The sequence below is a fragment of the Pelodiscus sinensis genome, chromosome 2 (genome assembly GCF_049634645.1).
Source record: "Pelodiscus sinensis isolate JC-2024 chromosome 2, ASM4963464v1, whole genome shotgun sequence".
Taxonomy (NCBI): Eukaryota; Metazoa; Chordata; order Testudines; family Trionychidae; genus Pelodiscus; species Pelodiscus sinensis.
Genome location: NC_134712.1, coordinates 120,126,633 through 120,151,151, shown reverse-complemented (window position 1 = coordinate 120,151,151; position 24,519 = coordinate 120,126,633). Strand labels below are relative to the sequence as shown.

General features: G+C 41.0%; 1 protein-coding gene across 2 annotated transcripts in view; it reads right to left on the bottom strand.

Moving 5' to 3' along the window:
- Window positions 1-24,519, bottom strand: part of DROSHA (drosha ribonuclease III) — a 99,825-nt gene that overhangs the window by 8,192 nt on the left and 67,114 nt on the right. Inside the window, exons 22-27 of one of the 2 annotated variants that reach the window (XR_012901729.1) lie at window positions 23,563-23,665; window positions 13,225-13,295; window positions 11,704-11,748; window positions 9,274-9,431; window positions 7,403-7,508; window positions 2,424-2,588 (exon numbers count right to left, since the gene is read on the bottom strand). Coding sequence is in view for 1 of the 2 variants with exons in the window: in XM_006114260.4 (XP_006114322.2) it covers window positions 2,424-2,565; window positions 7,403-7,508; window positions 9,274-9,431; window positions 11,704-11,748; window positions 13,225-13,295; window positions 23,563-23,665 (625 nt within the window). In the remaining variant the exon portion in view is untranslated. The remainder of the gene's footprint in view (window positions 1-2,423; window positions 2,589-7,402; window positions 7,509-9,273; window positions 9,432-11,703; window positions 11,749-13,224; window positions 13,296-23,562; window positions 23,666-24,519) is intronic. The other variant, XM_006114260.4, reaches the window with a different exon arrangement.

The window sequence follows — 24,519 nt, the reverse complement described above, 5'->3', positions numbered from 1 at the left end:
TTGGGGACAAATTTTTGATGACACCTGTACCAACCCTCCATTTCTGAGCCCACAATTTTGCACATCCAGTTCTTTGCAGGCTACAATTCAGGTCATGTCAACAAATAAGTTCTTGATTGCACCTGAAAATCAGGTACTTAAATCACCTTCTTTGTGTCTTGTGGAAGATGCAAAGAGAGAGGCTAGTATTTTAAAATTAGGCCCTTGAAAGTGGAGTTTACTCACTGTAACTGGAGGTTCTTCAAGATGCATGGTTCTTATTTATATTTCACACATGGGAATGCATGCATGCCATGCACCTAAGTGCGGAAATTCTTCAAAGCAATGTCTGTTGGTCCACGTGTGTACAATAGCTCTTCTCCTGCATTCCTAGTGTAGGTTGACAACTCTCCAATTCTTTTGAATCAGAGAACTAGTCCATAGGTAAAAATGAGCAGTCCTGTGGCTCCTTAGAGACTAACAAATTTACCCATGCAAGCTCATGACCTAATAAGTTTGTTAGTCTCTAATGTGCCACAGGACTGCTTATTATTTTTACAGTTACAAACTAACATGGCTACTATCTGAGACATTTTACACCATCGATAGCGTCAGGTACCAGGGCAGTCCTTCTGAATGGTTGGAAATGACATGATTCCTAGGTCACTGATGTAGACTCCTCCTTCAGAGTAAGGACATATATCCCGTGTGCCCTGGTATCTGAGGAGTTCCCATAGTTAAGTTTGACAAATCCAGTGCCTCTGCAGCTACTGGAGAATCTTTAGATGGACAAGGCAGTACCAACAATGGGGTCAGACCTGCACTTCTAGCCAGAACAAGTAAACATCTGTCTTTGCACTTTAGTATGTAGGTGACTAGTGGATCTTCCTTTTTAATGCACTTTGCCCTCTGATATGGGGATCTTCACTGGAGCCAGTTCATTAGGGATTCATTCATGACGTCTCACCTGATGTGGAATAGTGATAGAAATGTAGCCGTATTAGAGGTAGGGAGAGTGGGATGTTTGTGAGTTAATGGTATTAGAGGACTTAAATATTTGAACTATCTCACCCATTACCAAGATAGTTTCCCCAATTATCACCTCTAATACCATTAACTCACAAACATCCCACTCTCCCTACCTCTAATATCATCAATTCACAGACACTTACCTTCCTTCCTCCCCCCCCCCCCCGCATCCCCCTCCTGTTCTGAAATGTGATTTGTCCTTTTCATATTTGTTCATTTTTTTTAATTGTATCCTTTGGTATATATGGTTGTGACTACTTTCTTCCACTATTTGATCTGAGGAAGTGGGTCTGGCCCACGAAAGCTCATCATCTAATAAACCATCTTGTTAGTCTTTAAAGTGCTACATTGTCCTGCATTTTGCTTCACCTGATGTGGACTGCCTTGGGGGAAGAAGCTTGTTTCTTACCGACAGTCTTCAACGATGATCTGTTTTTGCATTCATAATAGTGTCCTTGACTCTCATGGGGAACCTTGGAAGAAGAATCCCTGTGCTTACATGTGGAAGACTCCAAGGCATTTGTTTGGAGAGGCACTGCTATGCAGTTGAGGACAACATTCAGGGAGGTCTCCCTGACCCAGATTAGAGAGGGGACTCAGTCTTCTCTATCAAGTGCTTTCATAGGTGACGCTCCCAGGCTTCTTGAGTTGTGAGTTGGAACAAGAGACGGACACTGCACTTTGCAGAGATATGGCCTCACCCAGACAGTACAGGCAATGTTGATATTCTTCACCGATGGAGAAGGATCAAGGGCAAGAGAGACAATTCTTGAATCTTGGGAATCTGGTATAATATGGGAGCCAGAGAAGGGTCCTCCAATCGAGGGAGAAATGCTCTATACTATAAACTTCTTAAGTAGCAACTACTAATCTAAAAATATAATGGTTTGCAAATGTTTTCTTGATGGGTAATAAAATGACATGAAGGAAGACACAATTCTAACTCAGGCTATGCAGCAGTAAGGAGGAACTGGAGATGCATTGACTCATACTGCCTATTATTCCTTCATTTGGGAGCACAAAGAGAACTACTGTGCATGTGCAGGCCAACAGACATTGTTCGGAAAAATGTCTAGGCTTGGGTGTATGGTATGCATGTGTACCCATGTGTGAAACACACATAAGGACCATCCCTCAAAGAAGTACAGATCTGAATATAGAACCATCCAACCAAAACCCTGAATTAAAACATGCATTTTAAAATAATACTTCTTTTAAAGTACTGTTAAACAATGTACCCCTCCCCCGATCCTTATAGAATAAGGGCCTTTTATCTTCATACAATATACTTATTCAACATAGTCACGAAGCTTCCCCTATTTTTTCTACGTTTTGACTTTTTAAGTATTAAATACTGAATTAAGTATATAAGTCTTCTATTGACAGTCTGATTACGATCCCACAATGGCACTCACACTCCAAGAGATCAGCCAGAGTCTTAGTCCGAAGAGCCACAGGTCTCTTGGTCTTGTCGTTAGTGATGGCAAATTCCTGCATACCCAGCTCTTCGGCTACTTTGGCCTGTGTCCTATTATTCACCAATGAGCTTCGCAGCAACTGAAACCACAAAGAGTCCCACCCTGTTTTAGAATTAAGAAATGTTAAATTATTAGAGTAAAGCAGCTTGTTAGGGTCTTGTCTCCTTTCTCATTTGCCCGATGAGTTTATTGCATTTCTCAGTACATTCTGATTTCTGCTTGTGTTTTTACACCCAGCCTATCACAGAGTCTCCTTTTATTTCACTCTCTCTGACCCAAGTTTCATTTCATTGTCTTTTCTACTGTCCATCTCCCTTGTTTCATTCCAGCGGACGGCAAGGAAGACGATGCTTAGGAAGCTGAGCTATTACAGTGATGGCTTCAAGGGTGTTAGCAGAAATAACTAACAGATAAGTAAGGTGCTCCAGTACCAGTAGCAGGAGTAACAGCATGAAACTGACTCAGACTGTGTACATCAGTCAATTTTGGTGCCCAGGCTATATAGCTACGCAGAAAGAAGTGCATAATCATGGTGATGGAGACCATCCTGCTTGGAAAGAAGGTGCAGTTCCCATAAACCTGCATTACCTTAAAATGTGGTGGTGTTCCTCTTTAAAAACAATACCCTCTCCCCACCACTCCATTTGATTTTGCTGGAAATATACTTCCTAAACATGTTTTGCTATAGTAAATTCAAACAAGCACAATATCCAGAAATCCATACAAACACAGAATATCCAAAGTGCAAGAATATCTGTATCCCTGTTTAAAATGTGTCCATTAAAGATTATTGCTACTACATAACTAGAAAACTTGGTTCATAACTCCATTAGATTGGAGGTGCGAGGGAAAGGAAGGGTAAGGGATGGTAAGGGATGAATATTTTAGGCCAGGGATCCAGTCGGTTTAAAACATAGGTCTGATGTTGTGACGTAGTGGGGATACCTTGCTAGGGCAGTGGCGACCTTGCTAGGGCTGTGGTAACCTCTGCTGTCTGTAGCAAGACCCAGCAGGGAAGGGGGGAGTCATTATGCGAAGGTGGCTCCAAACTGGTCTGACCAGCCACCCCCCATGGGGAGAAACAAAGGAAGGTGCAAGGCTGCCCTGGCTGGGGGCAGGGCTGGAGGAGAGGTGGTTAGTTCCTGGCTGGAAAGCAGGGGAGAAGGAGCTGAGGAGGGGGCTGGGACTCCCCCATCTCAAGGGGGGCACTGAGGCCTCTCAGGCCCAGTTCCTGTAACCAGATTACATCTGTGCTGTGCTATATCCTGGAGAAGCAATAAACTACCTCCATTCTACTGGCTGGGTAGTCTGTTCATGCCATTTAGGGGTGCAGGAGACGGGTGACCCCAATGCGCCATCACAGATGTCAATGGAGCCAAGCTGATTTATGCCAGATGAGGGATCTGGCTCACATCATTACAGTACTTGAACGTTGGGTTGTAACCAAATGAGGAGACAACAGTATTGTAACTGAGTCTCATGCCTTGGTTATAGCAGAAATGTAGACATGGTAAGCATGGAGCTCCACAGAGCATATGGTTCCATAAAAACTACACAGACATCTTAAACATGTAGATGGTACCATGTGCTTTCGTGGGCACAGCCCACTTCATCAGATGTGTCCATGAAAACTCATGATACCATCTACATGTTTTGTTAGTCTATAAAGTGCTACCAGACTATTTGTTGTTTTTTAAGTTTATCCTGTATAGACTAACATGGCTACCTACCCTCTGAAGGATCTTAAACATGATTTGGGGTTTTCATTCAATTTGAGTATCTCCTGATTACTGAAGTTAAGAGGGTTCAAATGTGAGTAAAAAGAGCATGGGCTTTTCTGGGAGAACTTCAGGTACTATGTCAGAGGTTGGAGGTCAATTTCAGGAGTGAGTAGGTGAGGTTCTGTGGCCTGCAACTCACAGGATATAGGACTAAATTATCACAACGGTCCCTCTGAGTAAAGAGTCACTTTATTAAACCAAGAAACAAAACAAACATGCTAAGCCACCCAACACACAGAGACTGCATATGTACACAAAGCTCCCTTTTTGAGTTCCTTGTCACATTTGCTCAGCTTATTAGACACAAGCTTTATGCTGCCTGGCCTCAGTGTGTCAACTGATCTTATGAAAAACAAGATTTATTCTCAGTACTTGATATTTCATCTCTGACAATAGATAAATAAAGAACAGCATGGTCATGATTTTTTTTGGCAATGATGTATGAAGTAGACATTTGCAACTTGATCTTCATAAAGTAGGATGACTGCAAAATGAGCGTATCACTTCCACCTTCTCTCCTTTCCACCTACTCATCTGCTTTCAAAGCCCCCAAACAAAATAAAATCTTACCTAACTGCACCATAAAACCCATGGGACCCAAGTGCTGAGCAGCCATGCCACGTAAACTGCTACCTGCTATGACACTGTAAGCCTTTTAGAGCAGGGATCATCTTATTATTTGTACAGCACCTAGCACAATGGAATACTGATCCATGAATGGAGCTCCTAAGAGCTACAGTAATACAAATAACATATACATGTGCTTTGAAGATGGAAAGAACCAGTGGTCCATCTAGTCCACTTTTTCCATATAAGGACCCACCTCCCATTTAGAGTCAGAATCTAAGGAGGACACTGATACACTTTAGCAATACAGGAACAACAGAGTCATTGAAACATCTCAAATTCCACCCACTAGGTTTGCAGCCTGCAAGTCATAATCTGTTCCATTACGGAAGGCATCTCTTATACTTCAGCAATTACAGTCAACTGGAATTAATTCCAAATACAGAGTACTGGCATGTAGTACTGTTATGGATAAAAAGCCTTTCTTAAACTTCAGTTACATGATTATACCCCTCTCATGTCAGTAGAAAATACTTTGTCCATGTTAACTATCTGAAAGTGTTCATAAAATTTCTTCTCGCTATCCCTTTTCTCAAGATATATGTGACTGAGTGCAGGCCTGCACTACGGTATAATGTTGACCTTAGGTACACAACTCCAGCTATGTGAATAGTATAGCTGCAGTTGAAGTACCTTAGGTCGAGTTGCTGCCGAGCCTCCAATGTTGGGGATCGATGGAAAAAACTTTCCCATCAACATCCCTTCTGCATCTCATTGTGGTTGAGTATCAGAGTCAACAAGAGAGTGATTGGCAATTGATTTAGTGGGTCTTTACTAGACCCGCTAAATCTACCCCGGGAAATCGACTGCTGCAGCACCAACCTCCTAGTAAGTGTAGATCTGCCCTAATTACTTGTATCAGAAAAGTGACTCTAAATAAGGATAGATGGATAGCTATAGATAAATAGCTCAGTGATTGCTAATTCTAAGTTATTCACCACTACTGCAACTAGCTCTCAAATCTCAAATTTAAATTCTTGAAAAGAATTGTTCATATCCTAGTTAATTGTTCATATCCTAGTTTTGTATCTTCATCTACAAACTCAGACAACATGTAACTAGTTCCACTTTTCAAGTCACTTATGACGAAGTTAAACAACACATGCTGCTCATTGTCCTGAGGCTTTAAAGCCATTAATTTTAACACTCTATACCAGTGATTCTTGACCTGCAGCTTGCAGACGACTTGTGGCCCAGTCAGCACACAGCTGCAGCCCATGTGACATCCTCAGAGCCATAGAGGTTGTATCTATGTATTAATGGATGTGGCCCACATAACACACAGAGAGCTGCTTATACAGCTCACAATGGTCAATAGAGAGAGCACCACTGCTCTATACCCTTCCTGCCCAACAGTTCTCTTAAAGATGATCTGCAAAGGGAAAAAAAATCTTGTCGCCCTCTTTCCCCACACTTCCTTTTATTCTTTATGTCTAAAACTGGCCTGAAACACTATTTTTCCATATCCTCCCCCCATTAGAATTCCTGCCTTATTAAATCTGAACTTCCTGGATGAATGTATAGATGACATGTTTTTACATGAAACTTGATAAATTAATAAAAATATTTTTTATTTAAACTGTACTTCTGGGGCAGAGGGGGGTTTTCTGTAAACATCTGTAACAAATGCTGAGAAACATAACAAAGACCATTATAATAAAGATTCAGCATCTCCATTTCCTCCATAAAAGTGTAAGAAAACTCATCTTAACATCTATGAAACCTCTAACCAATCCTCTTGCTAAACAGGAAATGTTAGACCTAGCAGTCCTAATAATTTGCAGTGTTTTTTTATTGTGTACTGTATATCAATTACTGTTTGAGACTCTCAAAAAATTCTGCAGTATAATTTTCTCAAGTATTCTACCAATCTGCAGGGCTGACTGTCTGTCTGCCAATCTATCTGTCTATCGAAACATTGCCAACCAAAGTGCACTTAAAATGCTGTAAGGTGCTCAAAGCCCCCAAACTTGAGTTCCTACACTATGAGAATCAATAATAAATTGTTACAACTATTTTTAAAATGTAATCCAAAACTGTTATGGCAGCTCTAGGCTGAGAATAATGGACAGACCAGGGTAAAATAAATTGCAATGCCTGGGGGAAAAAAACACATCTTAAAGTGACAACAATATAAACGTGAAAAATGTTGACTCAGTAGTCCAGCAAACATGAATAAAAACTCATGTGAGACGCCTGTCTCATAAACAACCTTTCAAACACCCATATTAAACAAGCACTACATGCGTCTCAGATATACCATGCTCATCAGTGTGATTATGACCACCACTGAGCCATTTTACAGAGGGAAGAAATATTATTGCACTGGCCTCTCAAATTGACATTTCCTGTCAATTGGCGGAGTCATATATTTGAATTAACAAAGATTTATTCAGAACAGAGTGCCTGAATTATTAATCAAATCCAGAATAGCTCACTAACTAGCTTCAAATTTTTGGTTCTGCCCCACACTCCTCTCCTTGACAGCATAAGCAATAGCATTCTCACCGTTAAGTGACCTTCGTGATGATCAGGGAAATGTATGAATAAGTACTCAGTGGCTACCAATTGCATGATGGAGTCACCCAGGAATTCCATCCTCTGATTGTGGCCTCTGAAAAATGAAACATCAATGTGGCAAGATCAATAAGCTGTCAGGGGAAAAACATACAAATTAAAAATATATAGTCATTTAAAAGCAAGTGTAGTTCATCTTTAAACACATTTATCACACTTTCCTGGTTTAAACTAGATGCGATGAAAATAATTCTTTTTGTTGTACATTGACTTTCTGAAGAATGCAAATGAGGTAGCTGCGGTTGAACAAAATTACTCCAGGCAGGATCTCCCTGGTCTGGGGCCCCCAGGACCTGAGCAGTCCTGAACCACAGAGTTTGCCAGACCAGGGGAGGCCAAGGCTCCCCTCCCAGTCCTGCTCCCACCCCCGTCCTTGCTGCCCCCACCCTGCTGGGGCTGTGCTCCACACCACTGGGAGCGCCAGTCTGGCTGCTCTCCTAGCCTCCGGCCAGGCTGAGGCTCTACTTCCCACTGTGCTGGTTCAGGTGAGGCTGTACTCCCTGGCTCCAGCCCTGCTTCCTCCAGCCCAGGCAGGGTTGTGCTCCCTGCCCCTGTTGGCTGAGGCTGCGCTATTGCACACCAGCCCCACTGCTTTCAGTATGGGTGGGTCTGCACTTCCCTCTGTGCCTGCTGGCTGCGGCTGTGCTTCCAGCCCTCACTGGGTGGTGCTGCTCTTCCAGGCGCTAGCCTTACTGCCTTTGTCTCATGTGGGATTGTGATCCCCGCCACCAGCCCCAGCCAAGGTTATGCTCCCCACCATGCCGGCCTTGCAGCTGCCGGGGCTGAGCTCCCCACCACCAGCCCAGCCCCTGAACCTAGCCTGCCGGGGCTCTATGGTCCACCACAGATGTTGCCAGACCAAAGAGTCCAGGGGTACATCTAGACTATGCCTCGTTCCACGAAGCATAAGGGTGCGGTCGACATAGGTTTCCCCTGTCGACCGATCCACGTCTTGACTGCTGTGCTGTGCCGACAATCAGCTGAGCCGGCACAGCGCGGCGGCCATTTTTATTTTAATGACACCGGGGATATTTAAATCCCTGCTTCATTGACTAGGTCAGGTAGCCTATTTTACATGCCTCTGTCGGCAGAGGCATGTAGTCTAGACATACCCGAGGATTTTAGAAATGTAACCTGTAGACCACAGATGTGGAAATAATTGGGGAGTACGGGCTGGTGCTAAATTTATCACGAATAAAGTCCCAATACTGCAATTTCTTGCATGCAAATAAACTGCTGTGCCTATTGATTTCAATGGATCAAAAGTCTGTCCATACAGGACTCGTTAAAGGATCTGGGTCTAACTCAACTTTAGGTTCAGGATTGGGTGTCACCAATTATGAATATATTTTTTGTCTTGTGGATGCACCTAGGAACCTCTTACATGACTGTACTCTATTATGCTAGTCCCTGTACAAACACAAAACAAAAAGCCAGTCCTCATTCCCAAAAGCATGGGTTCACCTTTTTCACCTCAAATCCATGTGAACATATTGCATTAGTGCATCAGGGATGAAGAACCCAAATAGTATTTTGAGCTGTGACATTCCTCTAGCAATTTATGAACCCCTCACATCTCTCTCAATTTCTTCCTCTTATATGCAAATCATGCTGTCACATGATGATGTAAGAAAGCATGACATTTTGCAGCAATTCCAGGCTTTCTAATAATCTCAGGATGCACGATGAGATCATGACCTTCATTGGACATAGATAGGTTGTTTCTTTTTTAAATATGTGCAATTAAGGAAAACAGAATTAAGATCAGAATGGATCAATGTGGGATTCTGCTTTAGACTCACAGAGTGAGGTGGTTAAATCCCACAGTTCTCAAAGTGAAGGCCCGGGCCAGAAGCCGAACATGAGTAAAAATGACTCCAATTGCTTCCTCAAACTCTGTCAGTTTCTGGAGAACTGGGGAAGTCTCAATAAGTTGCCGATCAGTGTTGGACTCTTGTAGCTGTAAATAATAACAGATGCAAATTAACAAGAGAAGACGGCTATACATATCAAAGAAAAAAAATTCTTTTTTGAGAACAGAAAGCCAAACATAATTGTGCACTATGTCCACACAAACACATCCCCCTGACAATTGGAACAGACACTGGATAACAAAGTACTGACCAAAAAGCTAACAAAAACAAACTATCATGCCCAGCCTCCTTTCTTTATAAACAAAAAGGAATGACAATGCTTAAAATAAATCATTTAAAAGAACCATGGGAAGATAATTTCTAATAATATTTGCAATGGTATTTTTCAGGACGCCTCTGCCCAAGAGCCTAGAAAAATCAATGCCATATTGGATTCTAGGCCAAAGAGGGAATGAAATCTTCAGTCCAAACAACGGGAAGGGAGAGAAAGAGAAATTACTTGTCTGAACATATGATCAATAAATGGGTGGTGCTAGCTCCAAAATATATTGTGCCTATGCAGAAACACAGAACGAATAAACCAAAACCAATTCATCTGATGAAGTGTTGTTTTCCCACAAAAGCTCATGAATCTATATATTTTGGTTAGTTTCTAAGATGCCACAGGATGACTTCTTGTTTTTAAAGTTACTAAGTAATACGGCTACCCCTCTGAAACCAAAACACTTAAAATGAGGCAAAACACTTAAAATGAGGCAATCCTCTCTCAGCAGCTGGCACTGCCACCTTGAAACTAGAACTGAAATCTACTTCCATTAAACAGAAGAAAACTCAGTTGTGGGATTTGAAGGACTGACAGTTACCAGCGCCCACAGTTGGAGCTGAAGTGATCCCTGTCAAGTTTTTTAACATGTGTGTAGGTTCTTTTATTATTTTGTTTGGAAAACTTTCATATGAAAAATGAATATTCTTGCTTAAGAAGAGTTGTGTGGTAATTTATTACTGGAGACCATTATGTGTTATAGCTTCTGTGGAGAAAGCAAAGCTCTGTGGGGGACTTGTTGGGAGTATTGTACTGTAGATAGAGAGTTGTGCAACCTGGAAAAGCCCTGATCATGTGAGGGAAGAGAGGTCTCTTCCCAAGAAAGGTGATGGCTGAGTAGTCAGAAGGATAGAATTGACGCCCGTTGGTGAACTACAGATCCAGTTGCCTTGAACCACAATCATGTTTATCATGGCAGAGTTTCTCAAACTGGTCCGCAAATCCACTTTGAGAAAGCTGCTAACCGGCTGTGCTGGTGTGTTTCCCATGGTTCCCCTTGGCTGCAAATGGTGAACCGGTGCCAATGGGAGCTGTGAGGCTCTGTGACAGTGGAGCCAGTAAATAAACACACTGGTGTGGCCAGTTAGCAACTTTCTCAAAGTGGTTTCGTGAAGCACTTTGAGAAACAACTGATCTATGGTACTTGTATTGCTCCTATCACCATAGCATCTGAGCACTTGACAATTGTTAATATATTTATCACAACACCCCTTTGAGGTCAGTTATATTATTTCCCATTTTATAAATAGAGAACTGAGGCACAAGGAGCTTAAGTGACTTGCCCAAGGCCACACAAGAGTCTGTGGCAGAGCAGGGGCTTGAACCTAAGGACCATGTCTATTCTAAACAGAGGATCGATGCTGCAGAGGTTGATCTTCTGGTGTTCAATTTAGCAGGTCACAAAAAGTAAGGGAAGTTTCTCCTATCAAGCTCCCACTGTGGGAAAGCAGGAGAAATTCGTCTTAAGGTAAGTCTACTCTGAGTTGAGTATCTTAAGTCTATCTTCCAATTTAGTACAGATCTGGCCTAAGTCTCTCTCATTCTAGACTAGAACTATAATCACTTAGGGACTAGATGAGAAAAGAGACTGATTAAATTTAAGTGTGCATTTAATATTAATGTTATTGGAATCACTGTTAAAAAATAGCCATGCTGTGTTGGAACCAAAACTTAGCAATATGTTTGTAAGCAGTTTGATTCAAATCCTTGACCTCCATGATTAAGTTAAGATCCAAATGCTGAGGACAATAAAATATGCATACAGTCTGTTTTTGTACCCGGTTTTCTAAATACAACAAATAAACAGGAGGAAGACAAAGATACTTCGCACTATATTTATCTTGCTATAGATCCCTTCATATATTAAACAAAAGCCGTGAGGAAGAAGCTCGTTATTTACAAAAACCTCACAACAGCAAATATGGCTATTTGATAGTACATATTCCAGTATGTCACTACAGTTGAACGCCACTGAAAAGCATTCTTAAAACTAAAATAAAGCTATGAAATGTATGATAGATGGGGAGCACACTTACTTGGAGAGGGTGTAGTGGATAATTAAGCCATACTTCCTGTAGGTCCTGCAAACATTGAAAGATGCCATTAGTGCTCCAGGGAGTCATTTAACAAATTCCGCAGTACAGTACTACATAAGATGGCATCACTTGAAATACTGAGCTGTTTCCAATGCTGACACTGCTTATTGCAAATTCAATAGTGTTGGTAATCTCATTTTAAAAATAGGGTATTCACTACTCAAACTGCCTGTAGTTCTCCCAATTAGTTTGTGTCGAAGAGGCAGAAAAAGCCTTGAACCAAATAAAAACGGTTTAAAAAAATGAAAGTAAAAATCCCCCAAAAAGAACCCTTAATGGTCGAACTTTATTTTCTGCTGACTACTCAGAAGCAAGTTTAAAGTTGACCAAAAGCCAAGACCACAACTGTAGGTCATGTAGGCTTCATTCCTTACATCATTCAGAAGCATATACATACTGAGATACAATATGCTACAAAAATTATATGCTATAATGTTATGTCTCAAACATTATTTGTCATTCTACAGACTCTGAATCTTTAAAGAGGAAAAATATTTAATTCATAATCTGTCCATTTTGTTAGTGCTCTCTTAAGTAGCATAATTATAGTAAGTAATTATGTGTACTAGTGTCCTAAGTGCCCCAACATCCAAATATTAAGTACTTTTTGAATGCGTAAGATGACTCAGTCCTTACTCCAAAAGTTACAAGCCAGTTTTACAAAAACTACAAGTGTGCACACCAAACAATGGGAAGTAGAAGGAGGGTAGCAGTAATAAGAATGTGTGGTTACATAGACGAGCGATGTGTATAGTTCCATGCTTCTGTATAAAACATCTTCAAAAACATAAATGAACAACAACAACAAAAAATCAGCAAACATCAGTTCTCAGTGGCCTTCGCCATAGCCAATATGGAACATATTTTAACTGTGTATTTGGACTGATAGTTATTGAAACATCTAGTTTTAACACTTGGTGGTCTATACAAATAGTACAAACATGGTATATTCTGCATACATTATGGTATTATGTGGTTTCAAAGCTTTATCAGAATTAATTTGCCATAGTGCATTTAGGATGGTACCATTCATTCCCCGGCTGCTTGTGAATTGCAAACAATATATTTTTTATGTAGTTTAAAAAAAATGTAATTTTCTAATTAAAAATACAGAAATTCTATCATTTAGAAACACATTCAGAACCACTAAGACCAGACTTCTATTATTTGTAATAACTGTTCAAATGCAATTTAATAAAATTCATGCATTATTTGTTCTTCAGATAAACAAATGAGCAAACAAAATCAAATTAATAAGTGATTCTGTTTCCATCAGGATTAATAAAGCTCAGTATCATTAAACACTGTTTTCACTACTTTTAAACTATCCCCCCCCCATATGTAGTATACCCTTCACTGTCAAATATGAAACTGTGTGTTTTTAAATTAACTGACATAATTAACATGTCAATGAACACAAAACTGTTTAGAAAGTAGCAAAGCCAACAGGAAAATAAATACCTTGTCATTAAAGAGCAAACGTCCAAATAACTGTTTGGCTTCTTCTAGGCTTCCCTCCAGGTAAACAGCTCCTATATGGAAGGAACAATATACCATAGAGTAAAAATGGAGTACTAGTACTAGTGTACTAATATTCAGAAAAGTACAAGATAGAGACTACAAATCCCTGGCACCTCTTTCATCCCCTCCAAAGAAATGGCAATTGTGGTAAGGAAACCACAAGTCTCTCTTTCTTGCTCTCTTTTTGTAATTAAAATGCAAAATGAAATTTTCTGAGAAATGTAAAGAATATCCAGCTTCATCATAAAAAATCAACAGTATAAAACATGGAGAAAAAAAAGATGTTCTTAGAATTCTAACAAGTTACCTCAATGATACAAATTGATATACCAGAACAATGAACTTTAACAGCATTAGGCTAGAAGCAATCCTGTTTTTATAAGTGTTTTCATGTATCACGCTACCTAAAATCCCTTCCTACACTTGATATGTGAACATTTATAATCACGAAATAACTTACAGTAGTCAGGGAAAAATGGCATTTATTTTGCCCCTTTGGCATTCTGACATCCTGCATATAAATCTTTATCACCATTATTCCCAATATTCCAAACCCATCAATTTTTCCCCTCACGTAATAGTACCACAAATAATATATTTTCCCCAACTGAGATAAGTGTGGGGTCTGTTTTTATTATGTGTTAGGATTAATAGCATGTTGTATACTGCTTTTTAAAATGGAATTACTTGTGTCAGAGTTCTGAATATCAGTATTGTTAGGACCTTAGAGGAATGAAGTTTAACTGATATGTTGGGACCTGTAGTGGTTTTAGATGGAAGAAACCCTGTTGATTTTGGATCATAAGGAAATCTTTCTAATTATATATTAGACTATATATCACACTACGCATGCATGGCCTACTCTTTACCTCATCTTATATCCTGGGCTTAGCTTGTCCTTTGTAAAAAGTACGAGGGTGTTCCCCTTTATGCCAGAGAGGACAGACTTTCTGTCTCTAGAATACCGATTCATTTATCTTTTCAATTATGCCCACTAAGAAATGAGGCAAGTTATTTATGTCAAGTTTCTTTCCTTCAGGTTTGTAGGATACATAATTAAGTCTTGGTTCTTGTCACCACTAATTCCCCACAGCCTTTACTACTTGTCTTTTGGTGACAATCCTGAGGTTTTAAGAGTTTTTCTAGTGGCTAACCAAAATGGATGCCTGAACTGGAGATCTTCACAGAGATGCAAGTGTTAGTTCCTTATTGGAAAAGTAATTGCCATCTTGAACTGAGGAAAGCAGCTGCTGATTCAAAAAAACTACCTGATGATATTACTATGCATAACATACCAGATCTTTAAAAAGATTTGCACTCATCTTTGAGAATTACATCTTTGAGGTGGATGAAACACCTGTAATTAGACAATCACACTGATGACCCACTTCATAGCCAGCTATCAAGTCAGCAGCAGATGTTCTGGGCTCAAAACAGCAGTAGCCATTGTGAACTTTACGTACAATGTTTGGTGAGAAAGCTTGCTTCTGAAAGTGTCAAAAATAGCGCCCTGAAGAACAACACTGCCTACTGACAGCCATGTTCACCAGTCATAATTTCACATACACCTAATGAAACAGATTAGCTGACGTTGGCTACTCAAGAGCAGACTCCCTAAGAGATCTGACATGGCACGCTCACTCTTTAAGAATTACATCAACCAAGTATCATTGAGCCAGTGTGACAGAACATACCACGTTTACACTGTACACATGAATGTGTTTGTACAAGATATGCCTTGTGAACTATCATTTCAAATCTCACTTTTCTGATCAATACTATCAAGGCAAAGTGCATATAGTAGTATTATATGAGAATTTATAAACATAAGCTTAGATGATGACACAAGTAGGTTTTCCAGATAAGTCTGAGAAGTTCCCAAACTAGTTCCTAAGACACAAAGAGCAAGCTGATGCCTCAGCCAGGTGTAAACAAGGTGATAGATATAAATCACCTAAACGGGCAGGGGGAAGGGGGAAATCAACATTTTAGCAAAGAAACATCATGAGTTTCTTTCTACACAGGCTGCCTGTTGCCTTGCTTGCTTCTCAAAGAGGAGACAGGTCTATAAAAAGAAGGGGGCAGACACACTAAGAGATCCCGTGCTCCCTTGACCATCATAGTCTCCTCACCTGAAAAGACAAAGGAAGCAGCTTTTGCATACTAAGTGAAGTGTCCAGACCTAAAGGGTTTGGACAGTAAGACTGCTGGAAGCATGTGGAGAATTTTTTTTCTTTGAATCTAATGTAGATTAAGTTAGGCATCAGTAAGTGTTTTATCTTTATTTTCTCGTAACCATTTCTGACTTCGCTGCCTCATTATTGTACTCGCTTAAAAATCTCTCTTTGTGGTTAATAAAAATTTATTTGATTATTTTATCTAACTCAGTACATTCAAGTTGAAGCGTCTGGATAACTCCATTGTGGGTAACTAGTTGTATGCATATTTATTTCAAGGAATAACGGGATTAAATTTATTTTAATATGTGGCTGGATGGTTGCAGCGCACAGAGACATAGGAGTGAATGACATATTAGAGCAGTCCAGGAAGCAACATGGCATTGTAAAGGGCAACCTAGGTTATAAGACAGATGGGGTACACAGCTACTCATTGGTTTGGATTATACCTTGGTATGGCACAGCCAGTCATGGAACTTTGGATATGTGGATGACATTGTGCTCCTCAATAGGTATGTTAAATATTGGGTAATTGAAAAGTTGAGTAACCTGATTAATTCTTATTGGTTACTTGACTATTCTATACTCTCCAGGGGCAGGGCCAGCAGCCAATGCACTCCGGCCCCAATCCCGAGGAGCTCCCTGCCACTCTGTGCTGCTGCCTCTGATACAGCCAGTGTGGCATGCGAGGCAGGAGCTGGTCTGTGAAAGGAGCCAGTTTAAAAACCAGCTATCCTTGTGGACTGGCTGCCTGTCGCCTTGCGCTGCTGCCTCTGATACAAAGGCAATAGCAGGAGGTGGCAGCAGCCCCTGTCCTGGTGAGTACTGAGCTCCCGGACCCGGTGTGAGCCAGAAGTGAGCTGGGCTGTCTATCCACCTGGCTCCTAATATACGTTAAATGCAGAACCACAGCGGGGTTAGGTCCTGGACAGGACTGAGCCATGTGCGAGTGAGTGAGAGAGAGCGAGAAAGAGAGAGAGAGTGAGTCAATTACACTCTTACATCCCTACTTCCCAAGCAGAACAAAGCTGTCTGGGCATTATAGGTTATGGCACTCAGACCAAACCCTTGGAAAAACAGCTATGTTCATTTTTTCCACCTGAACAACCAACGTGAATGTCACCTTCTGGAACATCAAACACAGTCACAAAAATTTCATAAAGTATCTTGGTGTGATTCTGGATCACAGCCTCACATACCATCCAGCCTCACATACCATCCACCTCGGACAAAGAGCACTGCCAAAATAAAAACGGGGCAATATATTTCACAGACTACCTGGGATCAGTCACAGACCCTTAGGCCTAGCTGAAAGTCACCTTGACCCTGGGTTTTTCAGAGCTGAACGGCGCATGCAGTATAGGCAGGCAAGGTACATACAAAACCAATCAACCTGCAATTGAACATCTATGTCTACAAAAGTCTGGGTTCTTGTTCTCACATGTTTATCTTACCATCCTTCCTTTGGAGAGATGCAGCCATAAGAAGAAAATATGATAATGCACCCAGAGTACAGGAAAATGACCAGCTACTAGTACTGCTAATAATCATGGTAGCAATTTGTATTATGGTGATAACCAAGAGTCCCAACAAGAATGGTGACTCCATTTTGCTAAGTGGTCTCCAAACACACAAGAAATTGTATGGTTACCCAGCTCCTTGACTGGGTAGAGACACTAAAATCAGACAACTCGTTATCATTGCTTCCCATTCCATGTTTTTTCCCCCACCGACTCCCATTTGCAGTCACAACCTCCCTCCTTGCCCAGCTGGTCACAGTCTCGCCCACCTCTTTAGTTCCCAAAGGTCTTGTCTTTCCCTCCCATCTGGACTTTGCTTCCTTTGTATAAGAATCAGATGGCTTTCCCCTCCGTACTGCCTGTGTGTCAGTTTTAGTCACAGAGGTGTCATTGGGAGCACAGGAGAGACAGACGCCATGCTCTCAGTATCAGAGCCAAGCCCCACCCCAGATAACAGCAGCTGGGAAGAGCCATCACAGGGAAAGTCCAGTTTTCCCCAGGGCTTGAAGGACCATGCTCAGGGGCTCTGTGGGGATTATGTACATGCAGCTTGGTCATATGTATGAGCTATAAGGGGATGTAGCATACTCATGCTCAGTTGCTCTGTTGAAATGGTGCATGTACAGTCCAGTCAGCATTAGAAGGTGCGAGAGGCTTGCAAGTGTTTAATAAAAGTGGAATCTATGGAATTTTTAGCTGCTAAATTTGAAGTTGTCCCTATTGAGCATGTATTAACTGTGACTTTAAAAAAAAATTGGTCAAATATAGGCCAGTTTTCCATAGGGATTGTCAGACCATCCAGAGTGGCTCTCAACCATGAGTGCCTATCAGAAACAAGTGCAGCCAGTCTAAGCTGGTGGTGTGTTCTATAATGAGATTTCACCAAGCCAGTAACAAATGTGTGACCTCCTGGATCACTATACTTTTCTCATCATGGAGTCACAGACCATCTCCTAAGCCTCTCCTATCTATCTTGTCATCAAGACAAACTTAACTTTGTGATAAAAGGTTATTTAACCCTAAAATCACACCATACCAGGTAGTCCCAAGAGACCAGTCATTCATCCCAGATCAATTGGTGTTCTATATCTTACACCAAAGACAGTGCTGGCAGCCAATTTCTATAGTAAACCAATGGTTTATTAGCTAAGAAAAAAGAATGAATGCTAGTGGGAGGTTAGAACAGGTAAAACATAACAGGCAAATCACAGTTTATAACACCAAATGGCAGCAGTGATTTAATAAACTGTCAGTTTCTCAAAAGACCTGCAGGGCTGCCCAGAATAACTCTGGGGATCTATGCCTTCTCATTCAGCTATTCGGCCCTTTTGGAATCCAAAAAGTCCAGAGATAAAGGATTGAATCCATCTCCTTCACACAGAAAGCCAGCTGACAGTGCCTTTACCCATGTGGGCTTTTCCTTTGATGACGACTGAGGCACTTAGAATTTTGACCTCTATCTATAAATAAATAGGCACTTGCCATGAAATTAGCATTTTCTGTTAATGTCCTTTTGAGTCCTTCATTATCATTTCACCAGATTTCTTTAGATAGGTACACAAGTATGTACCATGGAAATGTTTGCTATTACATTATGACAGGAATAGATGAGTGAACACAATACCAGCAACAAGCCACTCATTTTCAGGTCTTTTAAACATGAGCACACACATATGCATCTAACCATTACTTTGCAGTGAACTGACCTGAAAACATTCTATATTGACGTGGTCAACCAACATCACAGAGATGACACAAAAGCCAATCCTTGGTACATTTTTAGTCCCTTCTCCAAAAGTCTGGGGAAAGTAAAGCTACTTAAAGAACAGGTCAAACTTTTTTTTTTTTTTTTTTTTTTTAACATGGTCAAAATGGTGTATTTTCCTAAGCATCACTCTCAGAAACAGCCAAACAGTTTTGGATGACATTTTCCCCCAAAATCAACCTGATGCAGATACTCAGGCTGGAAAAGGTCAATCCAAACAGAGTCTGATAAAATTATAAACAACTGAAAACAAGGTCTTGTCATGAGAACTTACCAAAAATATGGTACACATATTTATATACCTGAGTAAATAGATAAACAGCAATCTCTATTACCCATCTAAGTAGCCCTTTTTAATGTCGATTTTGCAATGTTGATACCAGCTGGTTAAATGTTTTTAAACATGCTTATGCAGGCTTTTTATCTTTTTAAACTATTGACACTTTGTTCCATGCCTCTTCACAAGGAAGACTTTGACATCCCTAGCCAATCATAGAAGAAACAACTGTGTAAGTGAAAAGGGACTTAAAACAGCTGGTTGTGGGGAAAAGGTGGAACAAGGGAGCCAATATTCCACATATGGGGAGAAGATATTTTCCCTTACTTTTCATATTTTAAAATATGGATATTCTGAATGGGTCACTACTAGTCTTTAGAGTAGTTTGTAGAACAGCTGGACAGAAGCAAATTATGATATCATAATAATCTACATAAGTACCAGACTATTGTTAATATTTTGGCTTATTTGTTTTAAAATGCACCTGACATTTTAAGTTTCCTAAAGGAGGAGCCCCAGGCTCTAACATATATTATTTTAATTGTCTCCCCACAGTGTCCCACTTTTTAAATACAGGTCTTACAAAAACTTACTGTGCGTGTAGCTTGCTGCACTTCTGGTGAAAGAGTACGTCTGTTTACTTAGTAATCAAAATCCACAACAGTGATAACAACAAGAACAACAATCTCCTAGTGGGCTGAAATGTGTGAACTAAGCACAGGATACAAATCTAGTTCTCATTCTTCTGTTTCTTTTCTATTTTTAAATTAAAGATCAAAAGCACTCATGAAAAGCAAAGCAGAGTTAAAAGGACAACCTGATCAAATGAAATGCAATATGGCCCCAGGCAGAGCCCATATAGCGGTTGCCATCTAAGCAAGCTACAATATATCTTTCAAAGCAGGACGAAAAACATTAGAAGCCCGTGTAATGCATAAAAAGCTGAACTGACAGGACTGAAACAAGAGCCAATACTTTTTTCCCCCACTGCAAAACCAATTGAATTTAATGCAACACAGTTCAACTTAATCTCTTGCTCCTCTAATACGTAGCCCAAGGGTGGAGAACCTACAGCCCATGGGCAAAATTCAGCCCCCAGCTTAATTTGATCCAGATCATGGAAAGTCTCCGCGTCGCTGGCCAGAAGCCCCAACCCAACCCTGCGGGAATGGAGCATGAGTGCCAGCTTGTCCCGCTGCAGAGGGAAACCTTAAGCTTCGGCCTCCCTGTGAGGCTGAAGTATAACGCACACCGACTGCAGACAAGGGTTCTCCGGATGCGAGAGCAATATGCCAGGCCCGCCACGGGCAGAGGCTCCTCCAGCCTTCACTGGTTAACTGGAACCAATAACCAGTAACCGTATCCTTTTAGATCAAATACAAGCAACTTTGAAGATCCAGCAGATACAGGTCCAGTCTCTGCACCTGACCCCTGGAGGAGGTAATTACATTTACACTTGTGAAGCATGTTAAAAATTGAGCCAGAGTTACTGCACTGATGTAGTTAGTTGAAGGTACATTTTTCTAACACAGAGCCTCAAACTGTTTACTTTCTTTATTTACTGGGATCACTGCCAACACTGACCATTTATGATACTAGAAAGACAACAATTAGTACATTGACAACACCTAGAGAACTCAATAGCTAGTGCCAGCAAGCATTAACTAAACATGTTAAATTGAAAAATGAGGGGAGGATTCTGTTGGCCAAAAAACAGCCATATACTTTAATCAAAATAGTATTAGTATGGTTTAGTCAAGACTGGAAATCAATGTAGGAGACTCTTAAATACAGTGTTATCCAACAGACACAAGAAAATGTGTCTGAGGGTGGGTGTGGGGGGGCAAATGCTGTTTTTAGTTTCATTTAGTTTTTTTTAAATACCTGTCTACAGTCTTATCTTGTGAAAAAAAAGTTATTCCTGGGGACTCAAATCCCACACCTCCAAGACTGGCACAGTACAGAGACTTAACTCAAGTTGCTTCCCATAAAGTATTAATTTATACTAGAAGATACAAAAAAAAATAGCTGCCAGATTAAAGTCTAATTTGGGTAAATGCCTTTAGAGAGACAAAAAAGGACATGAATACTAATCCCATAATATGACAACTCCCTCTCAAATCTTAGCAACACAGCATTTCTTTAACGTCCTCAATTACTGTATGAAATAATTTCTTTGGAGTTCACCCCACAAATTTTATTTCACTTCACAGCTTGGTCATTTTATTTTTATGTACTCCATATCTTTTGTGAGAGAGACATATATCATCACCTTTTATGGAGAAGTTAAAGTTTATTATTGTACACAAAAATACACACACATACATATAAATGAATTTATATTAATATTTTTTTATTCTGTCCAGAAATGAAGACAATTTAGTTAAAAAACCCACTACATACAGTAATGCTTGCCTATACCTTGGGATACAATGCACATCAATTTTCTTTGCCTGCCAACTTGTTTTCTGTGCTTTGTTTGATAACAGCAGATGACACTGGGGTCTTCTCCCTTCACTGACACTTGTTACCCTTTGCATGCATCAAACAGGATTTTAGTGCCTCCAGTTTAATTGATGCTGGTTCTTCTTTCTGTTGGAAGAGTTTTGATAGCATCCTACACTAGCCTGGTTGAATTGCCAAGGTTTGTCTTTGAAGAAAACAAACCAAAAAAACCCAACCAAATTGTCTTGGCAGATGTCTATGCTGGTTTATTTAAATCTCAGAAAGCAAATTAGCAGGCATGGGAAAATGTGTCTGACTTGGTTCAATATGTCTGCAAAATCTGGATAGCAGTCAGCATATGTAAACACTGATGAAAAGAGAGATGCTTACTAAAGAGTAGAGGAGGAAGTAAAACTGTAGTTATAATGAACTTCTTTTTATAGTTAATTTATTCTTTGAACATTTTTTTCTTCATTGTGAGGGGATTCCATGTTGTAGGTCTGTGCAACTTCACAATGAAGATTAGAACTTCCGCCTGTTTGTCTCTTTACAGAAGTCCAGTTTTACAAACTGGAATACATAAGAAACCAAGACACAGACTTCAGCCTTCTGCAATGCCAAACTGCTTGATATCCTTATCCCCAGTCCATGACTCCAGCCTGTCTCTGACCCTGCCTCTGGTCTCCTAAGCAAGGGTCCCTGTAAGATGCAGGCACGCACCAAGAATTTCAGTCTTGCCCGTCCCCTCAGCAGAGCCACACAGCTGCAGCACCAGCTGCTCTTGGGAGTAGGACCACGTAGTGGCTGGCTGCCCCATTCAAGGAGCCCATGTGGTGGCTACTGGAGCTGGAGCCTGAACTGTTGTACTAAAAGTAGCTCTGCAACTCTGGTACTAGTCCTGGAACACAGGGCAGCATGCCCTGTGTGCTGGGACTCAAGCCAGGGTCATGGTGCTATTTTTAGTACCGCAGTCCCGGTCCCATCAGCCACCATGCAGTCGCAGCCCATGTTGCTCCCAAGGGCGGTGCCACGTGGTAGGCCAGGACCGAGGCCCCATTGGGGTGTGGCTGCTCTGGCTTCTGCCAGGGCCGAGGCCACATTGGGGGACGCTTGCTCTGGCTACCGCCGGGGCCAAGGTTGCGCTGGGAGGTTGCTGCCGTTGGGACCATGTGGCGGGTGCCATCAGGGATTGGGGCCACAGTGCTGGGGGCAGCTACTGCCACCAGGGATTGAGGCTGTATGGCTGGCGAGCGGCTGGTGCCTCCAGGGATTTTTTGTTTTTTGGCGTGGCTCAGGGTGGTTTATTGGCCTGGCCTTTGGCCAAAAAGACCTAAGCAGCAGAGGAGTGGGGTGGGAGGGATGAAGCAATTCTGTAGTGCCTAGAGAAGGCTGCAGGGCGAGACTGGGTGTTCAAACCCACTGGTGCATGTCAGTGCAGTCAATATTCCATTGCAGGGCCTGCGCTCTTGTACATCTTCCCCAGGCATCTTCCCCAGGCAGCTTTGGCCAGGAGCTGTCACTCCCCATGTGGAAAACCAAAGAACTGTCCCACACTGCAGTACAACCCATCCTTCCCACAGTAAGTGGGGCTTTCCTTACATAACAATTTAAATTTTTATATATATGTTAGTAATTGGTGGGTGCCATGGTGGCACACATCCAAACAAGCGCACTTGACATCAGTATGGGTGAACAAGACAAAACTCACTCCGCTCACAGATGGAAAATCTCCATCACTGCTCCTGAGTCCAGCCTATTACTCTCTCTGCTCTCCAGTCTCTGACTCTGGCTTGACCTTTTCTTTCAGGACTAAGCTCTTGCAATTCCAGCAATTCTTGATCAGTGATTATCATCTTTGGTGTACAAACCTAAGCCCAACTGTGACCACTAGGCCACACTGCTTGCAGCTTAGTCCCTTACAAAAAGAGGTGGAGTTGTAGGGCTCCAGGACTATATGTAAGTCTGAAAATGTCAACATTTAATTAAGAAGCTTACAATCTAATGATATTCATATTCCTACTGCATGCTCCAAGTAATATTATGGACAATACATGACATTAACATATATGTACACACAGAAGGTACATACTTTACCTATTAAGGCTTCAAAACAGTTAGCCATTGCATGACGTAGATCTGATTCCCTGCAAAGATCAGGTCCATGAGCATAAAGCATAAACCGATCCAGCTCCAGCTTCTACAAATACCAACACAATATGTGAAAAGGACAGCTGAAACTGTTGACCATTTGTGCTATAAAAATACAAACATTCAAGTTGTCATTTGTACAGCATTTTGGGGCATTATTAGTTCAGATACATTATTGTGGAACAGCCTGCTTTGAGGAAAAGTAGTGTTCCAGCTATCAATGGTGCACAATTAGGCCTATATAAAGAATTGGAGTTGGATATTGAACTCCTGACACAGCTATCCAGGGTGGAGGAAAATAGTAAAACCAACGGTAGAACAATGATAATACGTTGACCAGTCTGGATGAGCTTACTGGGGGGATAAGGGATGAGAATGAACCTAATTCTGTTACATAGTTGGATGCTGCCACCATAACATCATTTCATGATGTTCTTCCCTGAAGTGAGGGAATTAAAGAGGGGGAGAAAGATTTCACCTGAGGGAAGAGGAATGAAGTTAGAGAGATGTAGAAACCTCACTGACTGGGATGCAATAAAAATCCAGCTCCTTTCTGAAGCAGGCCTACCATAGCAACAAGTCCACAGTGCCATCAAACTTTATTTTTCTTCCAGATATGCTCTATTCACATCCATCTCTGAGCTAATCTATAGCACCTCTTGCCAGTTAGTCACAATTACTGAATCACATGCATTACGTGATATATAACAACTTTGGTATGAAAATGCATGTAAGAATTACTAAGTTTCCTTTTATGTAGTCATTTTTTTGACACAAAGCCTTTACAGGAATTTTTGAAGATGAGGGATTTGTGCATATTGCAAAAATGTGCATTAGAGTAGATTTTCCTCATATTGGTATAAATTTCTGCAGACCAAGGTCTCATTAATTTTCATCCGTATC